The sequence below is a fragment of the Anomaloglossus baeobatrachus genome, chromosome 4 (genome assembly GCF_048569485.1).
Source record: "Anomaloglossus baeobatrachus isolate aAnoBae1 chromosome 4, aAnoBae1.hap1, whole genome shotgun sequence".
Classification (NCBI taxonomy): domain Eukaryota; kingdom Metazoa; phylum Chordata; class Amphibia; order Anura; family Aromobatidae; genus Anomaloglossus; species Anomaloglossus baeobatrachus.
Genome location: NC_134356.1, coordinates 414,332,451 through 414,349,744, shown reverse-complemented (window position 1 = coordinate 414,349,744; position 17,294 = coordinate 414,332,451). Strand labels below are relative to the sequence as shown.

At 46.8% G+C, this 17,294-nt stretch overlaps 1 protein-coding gene across 1 annotated transcript in view; it reads right to left on the bottom strand.

Annotated features, from left to right (window-relative positions):
* LOC142302455 (uncharacterized) overlaps positions 1–17,294 on the bottom strand; it is a 593,189-nt gene that overhangs the window by 183,672 nt on the left and 392,223 nt on the right. Inside the window, exon 74 of the mRNA XM_075343517.1 lies at positions 6,828–6,953. Coding sequence (XP_075199632.1) covers positions 6,828–6,953 — 126 coding nt within the window. The remainder of the gene's footprint in view (positions 1–6,827; positions 6,954–17,294) is intronic.

Below are 17,294 nucleotides of genomic sequence, written 5' to 3'. Positions count from 1 at the left end.
AATGGATAACTCAGGAATCTATTTGTGTGGAGCAAAGACACAACTGAACCCGATTTATAGGTGATAAAGATTGTATTGTAATACACGGTGATTAGTAAACAAATGCAGAGGAAAACAAACAAGTCCATAAACACACTAATAATGTGATTTAGCAATGCAGTCTTTGGAGCTCCATAAGGAAGTCTCTGAAAGTCCAAAGCGAGATGCAGAGCAATGTTCAGAACACAAATGCAGAGCAGTTTCTAGTGTCCAGAACAGTCCCATGCTCTGCAACTGCATCAATTCAATGGTGAAAGCAACATAGCATGTGTTATAAGCAGGGCCGGATTAAGGTTGGTGGGGGCCCCTGGGCAGAAAATCTGGTGGGGGCCCCATAAACGTTAACATTTTTAGCCATAACAGTAGAGCACGAACTGTAGCATTTAGATATAAATCCAATGAACATGTATCTTACCCTGATCTGCCACATTCAGATTTATAGCACTACAATACAGATACAGTCCAGGATCACTCACAGCCGTCACTTATACACACAGTGCAATACAGATACAGTCCAGGATCACTCACAGCCGTCACTTATACACACAGTGCAATACAGATACAGTCCAGGATCACTCACAGCCGTCACTTATACACAGAACAATACAGATACAGTCCAGGATCACTCACAGCTGTCACTTATACACACAGTGCAATACAGATACAGTCCAGGATCACTCACAGCCGTCACTTATACACACAGTGCAATACAGATACAGTCCAGTATCACTCACAGCCGTCACTTATACACACAGTACAATACAGATACAGCCCAGGATCACTCACAGCCGTCACTTATACACACAGTACAATACAGATACAGCCCAGGATCACTCACAGCCGTCACTTATACACACAGTACAATACAGATACAGCCCAGTATCACTCACAGCCGTCACTTATACACACAGTACAATACAGACACAGTCCAGGATTACTCACAGTCGTCACTTATACACAGTACAATACAGATACAGTCCAGGATCACTCACAGCCGTCACTTATACACAGTACAATACAGATACAGTCAGGATCACTCACAGCAGTCACTTATACAAAGAAAGTAGAGTAAAGGGGGCTTTACACGCTGCGACATCGCTAATGCGGAGTCGTTGGGGTCACGGAATTCGTGACGCACATTCGGCCGCATTAGCGATGCCGTTGCGTGTGACACCGATAAGCGATTTTGCATCGTTGCAAAAACGTGCAAAATCGCTAATCGGCGACATGGGGGTCCATTCTCTAATATCGTTGCTGCAGTAGTAACGAAGTTGTTCCTCGTTCCTGTGGCAGCACACATCGCTGCGTGTGACACTGCAGGAACGAGGAAGCTCCCCTTACCTGCCTCCCGGCTGCTATGCAGAAGGAAGGAGGTGGGCGGGATGTTACGTCCCGCTCATCTCCACCCCTCCGCTGCTATTGGGCGGCGGTTAAGTGACGCTTCAGTGACGTCGCTGTGACGCCGCATGGACCGCCCCCTTAGAAAGGAGGCGGTTCGCCGGTCACAGCGACGTCGCCGGACAGGTAAGTATGTGTGACGGCTCTGGGCGATGTTGTGCGGCACGGGCAGCGATTTGCCCGTGTCGCGCAACAGATGGGGGCGGGTACGCACGCTAGCGATATCGGGACCGATATCGCAGCGTGTAAAGCGGCCTTTACTCACATATTTTTAATTGATCCCAATGTTAAGGCAGCCAGGGACGGCTCCAGGTTTTTGTGGTCCCCGGTTGAGTCTCAGTGGGCCCCATCCACACACAGACACACACATACACATACAGGCATATACGTACATATACATATTTGAAGACAAATTCACAAAAATACATTTAAACAGACAAATATATGCACAGTCATATACACTGACATACATGCAGACACAGACGCATTACAGGTGTTAATATGGAGAAGTCACAAGCAGCCTCACTCACCTCTCCCGCTTGTTTTCAGCTCCTCCAGGACATATGGCTGTGTTGCATGATGGCCATCAATAACAGACATGACTGCACACCATGCACACTGACACAGCACTGATGTATATACATCACAGGAGGGGCTGGGGCCTACAATAAATACATTACAGGAGGGGCAGGGGGCATAGACGTTACTGGAGTGGCAAACTGGGATGGGTGGCTTAGCGCTCTGGGGGACCCATATAGTTCTGGGGTGCCGCATAGACTGCTCTGATTCATATATACACACACACAGCTCTGCTTCACACACACAGCTCTGCTTCACACAACACATCTTTCTTCAGTTCTGCTTCACACACACAGCTCTGCTTCACACCACACATCTTTCTTCAGCTCTGCTTCACACACAGCTCTGCTTCACACCACACATCTTTCTTCAGCTCTGCTTCACACACACACACACACAGCTCTGCTTCACACCACACATCTTTCTTCAGCTCTGCTTCACACACACACACACAGCTCTGCTTCACACCACACATCTTTCTTCAGCTCTGCTTCACACACACACACAGCTCTGCTTCACACCACACATCTTTCTTCAGCTCTGCTTCACACACACACACACACACACACACACACAGCTCTGCTTCACACCACACATCTTTCTTCAGCTCTGCTTCTCTCACACACACACACAGCTCTGCTTCACACCCCACATCTTTCTTCAGCTCTGCTTCTCTCACACACACACACACACAGCTCTGCTTCACACCCCACATCTTTCTTCAGCTCTGCTTCTCTCACACACACACACACACAGCTCTGCTTCACACACACACACACACACACACACACACACAGCTCTGCTTCACACCCCACATCTTTCTTCAGCTCTGCTTCTCTCTCACACACACACACACACACACACACACACAGCTCTGCTTCACACACACACACACCTCTGCTTCACACCACACATATTTCTTCAGCTCTGCTTCACACACACACACAGCTCTGCTTCACACACACACAGCTCTCTTTCACACACACTCACACACAGCTCTGCTTCACACACAGACACACACACACACAGCTCTGCTTCACACCACACATATTTCTTCAGCTCTGCTTCACACACAGCTCTGCTTCACACACACACAGCTCTCTTTCACACACACACTCACACACACAGCTCTGCTTCACACACACAGCTCTGCTTCACACACACAGCTCTGCTTCACACACACAGCTCTGCATCACACAGCTCTGCATCACACACACAGCTCTGCATCACAACACACAGCTCTGCATCACAACACACAGCTCTGCATCACACACACAGCTCTGCATCACAACACACAGCTCTGCATCACACCACACAGCTCTGCATCACACACACAGCTCTGCATCACACCACACAGCTCTGCATCACACCACACAGCTCTGCATCACACCACACAGCTCTGCATCACACCACACAGCTCTGCATCACACCACACATCTTTCTTCAGCTCTGTCCCTACCTGCTCTGATGCCATCCTCCTGCTGCTCCGGTATAGGCCGCCATCCTCATTCTGCTGTTCCGGTGCCGCGGCCATTCTCCTGCTCCGGTTAGTCTCCTCTCCTGGCCGCGGCGTGGGTCTTCTCCGCGGCCGGCCGCGCGCGTGGGTCTTCTCCTCCGCGGCCGGCCGCGTGCGTGGGTCCTCTCCTCCGCGGCCGGCCGCGCGCGTGGGTCTTCTCCGCGGCGGCGTCCTGCTGTGACGTCCGCGGCGTCCTGCTGTGACGTCCGCAGCATTGGACGCCGCAGCAGAGCAGGGAGCAGGCACACCTCTGACCCCGGAAGTACAGGCGATGGTACTTCCGAGGTCAATCAGCGTCCTGTGCCCGCAGCTTGTTTTTGCGTCTTAGAGACGCAGATACAAATAAATGTAGGTGCCCCCCCCGAAAACACAGCTGATTTAGACTGTCTTTACGGAGGGGGAGCGGGTGTGAAGAAAAGAAAAAAAAAATTGCTGACGGGTGGCAAGTATGGCCCTGGTGGTGGGGGCCCCCTTGGAAGCTCTTTTGGTGGGGGCCCCGGGGCTGAAGCCCCGCCTGCCCCGCCTATAATCCGGCCCTGGTTATAAGGCAGGTCAAGCAAGAGCAGCAGCAGGGGCTAGGCATCTGCAGCTGGGGACAGAAGGTAGCAGAATCTCTGAAGAGCAGCAACAGGAGTTTCACACAGTATTTGCTGGAGTACCTTGAGATGCCATTAGAAGTAGGAAACCAGGCAGAATACTCAAGCAGAGGACTGGAGGCTGGACTGGGATTATAAAGGCAAGAGGACACTGAACACATGGAGAAGAATGAAGCAGGGAACGCCATCCTGGAAAATGGCAAAAAAGCCCAAAAGGATAAACAGAAAAAGCAGAGTCCTGACATATAGGTAGATCAAGTAGGGGAGTTAGGTGAGATAGAGAAAAGATGATAAGGTCAGTCTGGTCCACATTGATCATTAGGAAGCGTGATGATTCTCTGAGCTTCTGGTCAGTATAGAGGTAACACCTGGGCCAGAGAAATAGATCTGAGTGTCATCAGCAAATAGGTGGTACTGGAAACAATGGGACCTTATAAGGTATAGTTTGAGAAGAGTAAAGCTGGTGTCACACACAGCGACAACGACAACGACGTCGCTGCTACGTCACCATTTTCTGTGACGTTGCAGCGACGTCCCGTCGCTGTCGCTGTGTGTGACATCCAGCAACAACCTGGCCCCTGCTGTGAGGTCGCCGGTCGTTGCTGAATGTCCAGCTTCATTTTTTGGTCGTCACTCTCCCGCTGTGACACACACATCGCTGTGTGTGACAGCGAGAGAGCGACGAAATGAAGCGAGCAGGGAGCAGGAGCCGGCGTCTGGCAGCTGCGGTAAGCTGTAACCAGCGTAAACATCGGGTAACCAAGGGAAGACCTTTCCCTGGTTACCCGATATTTACCTTCGTTACCAGCCTCCGCCCTTGCTGCCAGTGCCGGCTCCTGCTCTGTGCACATGTGGCTGCAGTACACATCGGGTAATTAACCCGATGTATACTGTAGCAAGGAGAGCAAGGAGCCAGCGCTAAGCAGTGTGCGCGGCTCCCTGCTCTCTGCACTGTGACATGTAGCTGCAGTACACATCGGGTTAATTAACCCGATGTGTACTGTACCTAGGAGAGCAAGGAGCCAGCGCTAAGCGCGGCTCCCTGCTCTCTGCACATGTAGCACAGCGACGTTATGATCGCTGCTGCGTCGCTGTGTTTGACAGCTAAGCAGCGATCATAACAGCGACTTACAGGGTCGCTGTTACGTCACAGAAAATGGTGACGTAACAGCGACGTCGTTGTCGCTGTCGCTTAGTATGAACCCAGCTTAAGACCTTAAGAAAGAGCCTTGAGGGACATTAACAGAGAGAGGGAGGGATGAGGAGGTAGTATGAGAATAGAAGACTCTAAAAGTACGGTTAGAAAGCTTAGAGGACTTTGAGTAGATCCACAAGAGGACACCAAGGAAAATAAGATCTGTAGTAGGACTGAATGGTGTACTGTGTCAAGGGTAGCAGACGGATCTAGAAGGAACAATCTAGAGAATTGTCTGTTTGCTTTGACAGTAAGTCGTTAGTAATTTGGTCAGGGCAGTTTCAGCAGAGTGGTGGGAACGAAAGTCGCATAGTAGGTTGTCAAAAAGTGAGTTAGATCAGAGGTGGGAGGAAAGTTTAGCATCGTAATTCTGTTCAAGGAGTTTGGAGGCAAATGAGAGCAGCAATATGGGATGATAGCTGGACGAAGAGGTTAGATCGAGGGATGGTTTCATCAGCATAGCTGTGATTGTGGCATGTTTTGAAAGCAGACGTAAAGGTACCAGAAGTAAACAAGTTAACAATGGGTTGAAAAGATTGTTTATGGCTGGGGAGGAGATGGGATGGGACGGGGTCAAGTGCACAAATGGTGAGGTGCGATTTAGAGAGAACATGAGTAATCTGTTTGAATAAGGTGAAGTCTTCTTGTGAGTGTGCTTTCTTCCAGAGCCACTTCACAACCATGGACACTTGCTGAAGCTTTATAGTGAGGTTGTTATTCCAGGGTCTATTGACAATTGGCAAGCATGTCATTGTAAAAAACTGTAGCATTGTCTGTGAAATGGAGTAAAGATATGGTGCCTAGGGGTAGAATAAACTCAGTCTAGGTGTGTGAGGTTTCTGCAGGGGTGTGCTAGCTGCTGGACATAAAGGGCAGGTGGGGAGGACAAGGATGACAAAATGAGTAGATGGTGGTTAGAAAGAGACATATGTCCCCCATTGTGGTATACAGTATGTCCTCAACATCCTGGGCCCCTTCCTGGTATCTATATCCCCATCCTGGTATATATCCAAAATCCTATGCCCCTTCAGAGAAAATATTTCCCTCATCCTGGGTTCATTCCTGGTATATATGTACCCTTTCTGCCTCTGTTCTCTAACATATTAAAAAACAAAACAAAAAAAACCCACATTTTACTCACCTTACTCGTCTCCCACCATGCACGGCACCCTTCTCTGTAGGCAATCAGCCGCCGGCCTCTGATTGGCCATTGGTGTGTATTGCAGTGCAGGGACTTGACAGGTCTCTGCGTCACAATACACTTCAGCTGACTGAGTGTCATTGGATGCACATCCAGCTGAAGTTGGCTCTGGGGTTGGTGGACTCTGATCAGAATGTCATTAACATAATCGACACAATTCTCTTGGATGAGAGTATTTAAGGTCGTGTGAGCCTAGTCTAACTGTCTTTTATTGTGTAAAAAGATATGTTTGAAGAAAAACAGTCCTGTAGATGGCTAAGATCCTTGTAAATGACATAATCACAGATTATCATGAATACTTACTGGAGGTCCCGGTGGCCCACGCAATCCTGCTGCTCCTCTTTCACCCACAGATCCTGAAATACCGGGGTTTCCTTGGATGCCTTGGATTCCTTGTACTCCTGAAAGACCTTGCTCTCCTGGCTCACCCTGTGAAGAGAATAAAGTAAATGAATTTACAAGTAAATAAACAGACATTACTGCTGAGCTTGCATGTTCTTGTCATAGTGTCTTGGTTTGCTGCACAGTTGCGAAACACATGCCCAAACTTCACACAGAATTGCACATTGCCACAGATATGCAGTATTTTGCGCTATACTCCATGTAACACTTTCATATTTGCTACTGTTTTTTTTTTAACACTTCATTAATATGTGTATTGTCACATGCTAAAGTCATAATTAGTGATAAGTAAGCGTGCTTGAAACGCTTGATAATCAAGTATTCTGGTACTCAGACACCATACTTGAATCCCCACCTGTGTTGCGGCTTTTTTCAGCCACTTAACATGTGGGAATTACCTGCCAATCATGGTAATGCCATAGCCATGTTGATTACTAGTAGTACTGCGATTGGTCGGCCGCATATCGTCATCAGGTCTATATAAGACCCATTGACACCATACTTGCCACACTGTACCTGGAAATAGTGTAGGGGTTAGAGAGAGATTCTGCTGGAGAAGGGACAGTTTGTGATAGCATGACTACCTGCTGATGCAACATTAACCAACAGTCCTTTTCAGGGCTAATTGAAAGCTATTCTAATCTCTAATAATACCTTTGTTATTTTGCATTTAGTGTTGGGCAAGCAGCTGGAGCAGGGATAGTGTATTAGAGGCCTGCAGGCATGAATTCCAGCCTTACAGACCATGCTGCGGATACTTAAAAAATCTATTCTATTCTGTAATAATACCGCTCTTTGCTGCATTTAGTGTAGGGCAAGCTGCTAGAGTAGGGATAATGTATTAGAGGCCTGTAGGTAGGGATTCTAACTTTACAGACCACGCTGCTTCTACCTAAAAATGTAATTTATTCTCTAATATAACCACTCTTAGCTGTATTTAGTGTAGGGCAAGTTGGTGTAATAGAGATAGTGTATTAGAGGCCTCTAGGCAGGGATTCTAGCCTTACAGACCGTGCTGCTGCTACCTAAAAAAATCTATTCTATTTTTCTAATAATACTGCTCTTAGCTGCATTTAGTGTGAGGCAAGCTGCTGGAGTAAGGATAGTCTATTAGAGGCCTGTAGACAGGGATTCTAGCCTTACTAATGCTTAAAAAAATCTATTGTATTATCTAATAATACCGGTCTTAACTCCATTTAGGTTAGGGCAGGCTGCAGGAGTAAGGATAGTGGGTTAAAGGTCTGTAGGCAAGGATTCCAGCCTTACAGACCATACTGCTGATACTTAAAAAATCTATTTCATTCTTCAATAATACGGCTCTTAGTTTGCAATTATTGTCAAGTGAGATTCTTCAGTAGGGATAGTGTATTAAAGCCCTGTAGACAGGAATGGTAACCTTACATACCATGCTGCTGATACCTACAAAATGTGTTCTATTCTCTAATAATACCACTCTCAGCTATTCTAGGATTTGGAGCACAAGCAGTAATACCCAGCCACCTACCCACAGACCCAAACACTGAACGGCCACATTTTCAGACTGTTTGCTGGGACATGGACAAGTGCTTGTGGCCAGGAATGCTACTCTTCCCTGACAGCACACTGGGTGAACCTTGTAAAGATCGCAACCGAGTTAGACCCTGGGATGCCACACATGCTACAAACAACTAGAATCGTGGGCCCTAGTTCCATCAGTGTTTTCTCCACCTCCCACATTAGTTGCTGCATGCCCGTATTTCCTCCTCCCTATCATCTTTCACTGAAGACTAGGGAGGAAAGCAAAGGGACAACGAGGTTAGTGGGTACTTTCGACGACCAAAATAATCAAGTAATGAAAATCCTCAGGAAATACTGGGGTATTTTGAAGCATGATCCAGACATAAAAGACAACATTCTCCCTTATCCATCGGTGACCTTCCGTAGAGGCCGAAACTTGAGGGATCATGTGGTGAAAAGCCACTATGTGGCCCCCGGGACATCCGGGAGTGCATGGCTCAGGACACGCGAGAACGGCACCTTTCGGTGCGGGGCTTGCAAGTTTTGCAAATACATCTCTCCATCAAATACATTCCAGAGTGTCAAAACAGGAAGAACGTATCAAAATAGAAATTTTGCCAATTGTCGGACCCAAGGGGTCATCTATTTATTTAGTTGTGGTTGTCCAAAAAATTATATTGGCAAAACTAAAAGACAGCTTAGGGTACGTATTGGCGAACACCTTGGTGATGTTCGCAATTCACGCGACACACCAATAGCACATCATATGAATCACCAACATGCAGGCAAAATGGAGGGAGCATGCTTCAAATCCATCGAAACAGTACCAGAGCCTGAGAGAAAAGGAGACTGGGACGCCCTCCTATTACAAAGAGAGGCAAGATGGATCTTCTGGATGGGCTCTGTGCATCCTGATGGCCTAAATGAAACAATTAGCTTTACGCCCTTCATCTAATAGGAACTGGATCTAGCCATCTTATCAGGGAAAACTGTGTCTGTAGTAGACCTTCCTTTAATCTAATACACCCGCAATATTTTAGCGGGGCCCTAGTTACAGTAACATATATTACTGTCTCTTTATACATTATCGTATATTGCATACATAATTTTTCTATGTGCCCCCCACCCAAGGTTCTTCCTTTCCCCACTTATTATACTAACCGTGTTCAATGATCCAATTTTTGATATACCGATGTAATACCGGTACATTTCGCTTCCTTGAGTCAGAGTTTAATTGTCCCAACAATATGACATACAATGGGATTCTGTAACCCTGCACTGTCACGGACGACATAAACATATACCCTTCGGACCTTTTATTATTCCGGTTCTGGGGTATTTCTGCTGGTCCTCAGCACGTATTCTTTTACCACCTAAGTCACGTACAGTATGGTGCTCATTTGGTGGTCTTATAGTTAACCACCAGTAAACGCCAGCACTTATCTATTTAAACAGAATTAAATCCTCACTTCGTGCAGAAACCAACAACCAGGAACTTAGTTCTCTGGCCCCGGGGATCAGATTGAGAGATGCACATCCTCGATCATGTGACCGGAAATGACGTGAACGGCTGGTAAGCACGTTGAGACATTGATGTAAGTAGCGTTACGTCACTTCCGGTTTTCCTCGTGGTGGCGCCAAATTCGGCTTTAAATAGCCCATTTCGTATTGCTGGGTGAGCGACCGCTGGACGCCATACCTGGATTCCTCCATACGGACCTCTCTAAGGTAGGACTCTTACAACCCTCCGGTGAACATTATCAGATTCAGGTGGCTTTATCAGCATTTGTGCATATTTGCACTGTAGATACCGGCTGCTGTGTATCCGTGTGGTTACCCCTTGCCCCACTCTGGAATAGTAACCGGATATGTGGTGTGTCCTCTCTGACTGCAATTGAATATGGGATAAGAGAGAAGGGCTAGCCCCTCACCATATGGAACTACAAATGAATTTTCTCTGCTTATATAGGTTCTGGAGTAGAAGTACCCCCTCTTTTAGTACTGGAGGCTGCATAAGTGGGTATATTGCCAATAATACATGATTGACTGCCCTAAACGTATTCAGTCCTTTGGATGAACCTGAGGTATTGTCCTATGGTCATTTTTTGATACTTATATCCATGCTGCCTTGATTTTATTGGGGTTTGAATCGTGTTCCCTTGTACTTTTCTTCCACTAGGTTCCCCCGTTGTGAGTAATCTGACTCTCTTGGAGGCTATACATACGAGTACATTCCTCAGCCACTGTCTTGAGTGATGTATGACATGGCCCAGTGTGGATATCTTTAACCACTCTAGGTAATATCACACAGGGACCGAGTATATAATTAATTGGACCTGGTTGCACAAGTGTCCCCTAATACCATAACTATGGAACAAATTGTTGTCTGTTCTTTTATTGACAGTGTCCAGTAGTAACCTAACTCCATTGAGGTGTGATTAACATAGGAATTACCATTCAGAAAGGTACTGCTCCCCTAACAATGGCTCCTACCCCAGGCTGTAAGGTTGTTACCTGTAGAAAGTTTAATAATAATAGTGTTTCTTTTCCATATAGGTGAAAAATTCATCCTGACATATTCTAGGATAAACTAGCTGAATAGGCAGCACGTTTTTTTCCCTATGTACTATGGAAGTGGCAAATCAGCGATTGCTGGTCAGTATCGGTATTCTTGATGCACACCTACATCTGCTATCTAGTTGGATCCTTGGACCTGAAATTAATGTGGGCTGTATTTTATTTTATTTTATTTGTCACAGATCTGTCCAAAGACAAGAAATTCTCTCAAGAAATTGTTGAAAAGCCCCTGATGAGCCCCTGATATTGACAAGGGCGAAACGCGTCGGGCATTTCTTGAATTGAGTTTTATAAGAAATGTTATTTACCTTTCTATTGGGCATTTCTTGCTTCTCATAAGAAATGTGACTCACCTATCTACCATTCTTTCTGAGCACATAGACTTATGAACATCTGACGACTTCCCTAGGCCCCGTATCCCTACTCATATGAGTGGTGATACAGACAAATTAGCCACTGCGGACTGAGCACCTCTTCCTCACTGTGGTGTTACTACTGTAGGGGTTGTTTCCTTTCTGAGAGGGATCACTTTCTACCAATAGGGAGGGTAATACCTAGGGATAGCCATCGTTGAACGGGGGCGTCTTCACATTAGGACGCCGACCCCCGTATTGAGGAAGGAATAGGATAGGGTAACAGCATCCTTCCTCTATTCACTTTATTTTTTAATTGTTTGTTATGTACGTAATTTGATACTAATAAAATTATACGTTTTTATATAAATGTAGTAAGAATCTGGTTTTGCAAATATCTACTTTTAACATCCAGAATTGGTATAGATTGAAAGGATGCCACACATGCTACAAACAACTAGAATCGTGGGCCCTAGTTCCATCAGTGTTTTCTCCACCTCCCACATTAGTTGCTGCATGCCCGTATTTCCTCCTCCCCATCATCTTTCACTGAATTGTTGAAATTTTCAGTAGCAAACTTTAAGCATTGCAGTACTGCCTCGGTGAAGTGGCAACGGGCTCTGCTGAAACTGATTTCTTTAGGTAACAAACAGCACACCGCCGCAGAATTATTGAAAGGTCTAACAGAACAGAAATCTGATGCTCTCGCCACTGAAACTCCAACCAGGCATAGTATATGATAATGGCCATAACCTTGTTGGCAGCTCTGAAGCTTGGCAAGTTGCAACGTGTACTATGCCTGGCCTACATGCTCAACTTAGTGGTCTCAACTTTCTGAAAACCTACCCAGATTTGCCTGAGATACTTGTAAAGGTATGACGCTTGTACACCCATTTCCATAAGGCCCCTTTCACACTGCGTTTTTACTTATGGTCAGTGGTCCCGTTGGGGCATCGGTCCGAACCACCCCTCCTCCACCCTGCAAAACATGTTTCAGACGCATTCGCTGACTGGGCCTTTGACTATAATGGAGCAGGCTCTGTTAGCATGTGCTCTGTCTTGCACCATTTTTGCACATATACGTTTTCTGCAGACGGATACCCGAATGTAGTCGACTATGTTCGGGTGTCCGTCTGCAAAAACATATATGTGCAAAAATGGTGCAAGACAGAGCACATGCTAACGAAGCCTGCTCCATTATAATCAATGGCCCTGTCGGCGCATGCGTCCGAATCACGTTTTGCAGGGTCGGGGAGGGGCTGTTTACATTCAATTTGAGCACTGTTTCCCTCCATTTCAGTGATATTCCTGCCTCCCCATCCCTCTGAAGCCTTTGTCACTCCAGCTCTATTTCCCACCTAGTGCCACCTCCTCCTGCTTGACTGACAACCTTTATGCTGTATGAGTTCATGCAAAGGAGCATTCAGAGAAGTAGAGGTGGCAAAACAGTGTGGGGAATAGAGCTTGAGTGACAGAGACTTGAGATCTTCAGCTTGTTTTGCACATAAGTTCAAATGTTGGTTTCTCAGTAATGGACGAATGGACTGGCATTATAAAGGTATTTCTGGACTTGTCTATCAAAGAGCTACATGCTCATATAAATACAGTGACAAGCAAAAGGGTAACAATGTTTTTAATTTTTAACTTTCAGACTCCATATCTCACCATGCACTACAGCTTTCAGAAATAAGCTACCTTCATTTTATAAACAATCATCTTGGCTATCTCATACATAATGCAGATTCTTGTCATGTCATTGCATTGTTGCTGCTTTGCTTCTTGTGTTTGAAACATTTTTTTTTTCCTGTATACTACAAATTACAACCTGTTTTCACATTTCCTAATAGCTCAGTGTTTTATTACTTTGATTTCCAGGAGAAAAGTCACTGGTTCGAATCAAGGAGCAACCATTACAAAGATTTCCCAAGAAACAGCATCATCCAGCTCATCGATAGTAGTCTCTTGGCCCAAAAAAATTGCCGAACTGCATCATGTGAGTGCCATGACTAGAGAAAAGCGAACCGGTCGCAATTCGGCTCGAGTTCGGTTCGCTGAACAGAGGTCTTGTTCGGGTTCGGTTCGGCAAACTGCTCGAACCGCATAGGAAACAATGGGAGGCAATCACAAACACATAAAAACACCTAGAAAATACCCTCAAAGGTGTCCAAAAGGTGACAAACAACTCACAACACAACACAAACACATGGGAAAGTGACAAGGACATATACTCATGCGAAAACAAAAGAGCTGGACAAGGAAAAAGAGGAGGAGACACAGATATAGGCAAGGCATGCCCTTCTAAAATCATGTAAAACACCGCAAGGTTACTCCAAGCGGAGTCTCCCTTTTTTCCAAAAATTGGGCCACACAGACACCACTTCAGTGGCAGCACTTGTGCCCCAGTTGTACACTTCACAGGTAGATTTGCATCAAGCACATTCAAAAATACGCCATACTTAACTGTCCCCAGGATGACACCGGGGTAGGTAGCAAAGTCTTTGCTGAACCATGACTTGTTCATCTTGGCTCCATTTAAAAAACACAGCAAGCAAGGGTTACTCCAAGCAAAGTCTCCTTTTTTTCCAAAAATTGGGCCCCACACACACACACCCCTTCAGTGGCAGCACTTGTGCCCCAGTTGTATACTTCACAGGTAGATTTGCATCAAGCACATTCAAAATCCACAAGCATTTACTCTCCCCAGGATGACACAGGGGTAGTAAATTCCTTGTGGATCCATGACTTGTTCATTTTGATGAACGTTAGTCTGTCCACATTGTCACTGGACAGAAGCGTGCGCTTATCTGTCAGCACACACCCAGCAGCCATGAAGACACGTTCAGAGACAACTCTGGCAGCTGGACATGACAAAATCTCCAAGGCGTAAGTGGAGAGCTCTGGCCATTTTTCAAGATTTGAAGCCCAAAATGAGAAAGGCTCCATTTGCAAAGTCATGGCATTGATGTTCATTTGGAGATACTCCTGTATCATCCTCTCCAGCCGTTGACTATGTGTCAGACTTGTTGTCTCTGGTGGCCTTGCAAAGGATGGTCTAAAAAAATTATGAAAAGATTCAATAAAATTGCTGTTACCAGCACCAGATACGGTGCTAATGGTACGGGTAGACTGTTGAGGATGACGAGACCGTCCCATGTTTGGTAAGTTACAACTGGGAGATTCACTACCTGCATTACAGTTGTTTGGTGGAAAAGCCGAGCTAAGATCGAGTAACAGCTTCTGCTGATACTCCTGCAAACGTGCGTCCCTTTCTATGGCTGGAATTATGCCACAAAATTTGGACTTGTACCGGGGATCTAACAGTGTGGCAAGCCAGTACTCATCATCACTTACTACTGGTAGTCATCATCACTTCTAATTTTGACAATACGAGGGTCATGTTGGAGGTAGTGAAGCAAGAAGGCGCTCGTGTGTCTTGCGCAGCCATGCGGACCAAGTCCACGCTGTGTTTGTGGCATAGAGGGGCTAACCGTTCTTTTTTCCTCTGACATCTCCCCCCAACCTCTTTCAACAGAAATTTGACCAAGGTCTCCCTCATCTGCTGAGTGTTCCATGTCCATGGACAGTTCGTCCTCCATTTCCTTCTTAATGTTCTCCTGCACCTTCCTCAACATTTCTCCTGCTACTATGCGCCCTTGTTGATCCCTGTCCCCCACGGTCCCATGCCTGCCGCGTTGGTGATGATGAACGTCTGGACCTTGGTGATGTTGTTGTGTCTTGCGCATATGAATCCTCCTGTAGTTCCTCCCCTTCCTGTTGTCCCACCCCCTGACTTCGAATAGTGTTTAGCGTGTGCTCCAGCATGTAAATGACTGGAATTGTCATGCTGATAATGGCATTGTTAGCGCTAAACATATTCGTCGCCATGTCAAAACTGTGCAGAAGGGTGCATAGGTCCTTTATCTGAGACCACTCCATCAGGGTGATCTTCCCCACCTCTGCATCTCGTTGGCCCAGGCTATACATCATGACGTATTGCACCAGGGCGCGACGGTGCTGCCACAGTCGCTGTAGCATGTGGAGAGTCGAATTCCAGCGTGTCGGCACATCGCATTTCAGGCGATGAACCGGCAGGCCGAAAGACTTCTGGAGCGATGCAAGTCGCTCAGCAGCAGTGGTTGAACGGTGGAAGTGAGCAGACAGTTTTCGTGCCCTGTTCAGAAGGCCATCTAGGCCGGGATAGTGTGCTAAAAATTGCTGGACATCAAGGTTCAACACGAGAGCCATACAAGGCACGTGTGTCACCTTGCCCAGGCGAAGGGCCGCACCCAGGTTTGCAGCATTGTCGCACACGGCCTTACCAGGCTGCAGGTTGAGTGGAGACAACCATTTATTAAACTCAGTCTCCAGAGCTGCCCACAACTCAGCCGCTGTGTGACTCTTATTTCCAAGACATTTCAAGCTAAAGACCGCCTGATGCCGTTGCGCTCTGCTGCCAGCATAGTAATGAGAAGTGCGTGATTCCTTCTGGCAGTTAGAACGCTGGTGGCCTGACCAGGCAGGCTTGGGGCGGAGGTGGAGGACCCAGATGAGGTGGAGGAGGCAGTAGTAGTGGCGGAACTTGGACAGACAGAGGATTGACACACAAGTCGTGGGGATGGCAAGACTTGTGCAGCAGACCCTTCTATCACCATAGTTACCCAGTGCCCAGTCAGCGACATGTAACGTCACTGTCCATGCTTACTGGTCCAAGTATTGGTAGTGAAATGCACCCGTTCACACACAGAGTTTCTCAAGGAAGCGGTGATGTTGTGTGCGACATGCTGGTGTAGCGCAGGCACACCTTTCTTAGAGAAGTAGTGGCGACTGGGCATCTGGTACTGGGGCACAGCGACAGACATAAGGTCTCTAAAATCCTGTGTGTCCACCAGGCGGAAAGGCAGCATTTCGGTAGCCAAGAGCTTACAGAGGGATAAAGTCAACCTCTTAGCTTTGTCATGGGTCGCAGGAAATTGCCTTTTAATTGTCCAAATCTGAGGGACAGAGATCTGGCTGCTGTGTGTAGACGGTGTTGCGTAGGGTGTCCCTGGAAAAATGCAGGTTTGTGAGGAAAGTGCAGGCGTAGACATGATGTTGCCTTCATCCAACGTTGGTGCTATCAATGTCTGAGAGAGCTGTATACACGCACTTGTTTCCCCTTCCAAACCAACTGACGACCTACCAAGCAAACTGCCTGTTGTGGTTACAGTGGTGGAAGTTGTACGTGGAAAACCAGGTGTGACAGCTGTCCCCACAGTCCTAGAAGATGAAGAGCACGCGGATGCACTGGAAGGGGCAGGCAGTGGATGGTTCGCTCCGCTAGGCCGCATTGCAGCACGGTGAGCTTCCCACTGGGACATATGATATTTATTCATGTGACGATTCATGGAAGAAGTTGTCAAACTGCTGAGGTTTTGCCCTCTACTAACAGAATCACGACAAATTTTACAGATCACATAATTTGGGCGATCTTTTGCTATGTCAAAAAAGGACCAGGCTAGGCAAGGCTTAGAGGGCATGCGACCTGCTGATCCACCCCGACTAGTGCTCAGAGGCAGAGTGGTGGCTGAGAATGCAGTTGTAGACGTGCTACCAGTACTCCGACTCTGTCCAGGAAGGCGCAAGGTAACTTCGTCGTCAGTTGCATCCTCCTCCACCGCCACTGTTGACCTCCTCGAGTGCCTGACTGTGGGTTGACAGTAGGTGGGATCTAGAACTTCCTCATGAATTGTTGTGTTTGCACTCCCCTCACCCTCAGACCGAGCCTCTTCTTGCCCTGACCGAATATTTAAGTTGTCATCCCAATCTGGTATCTGCGTCTCATCGTCATCAGTATGTTCCTCATTGTCTATTACAACAGGTGTTTCAGCTTGTGAATAAGGGTCAACATTATGCTCAGAAACCTGTTGATCACGGCCTGAATCTGAGTCACAAAGGTTCTGGG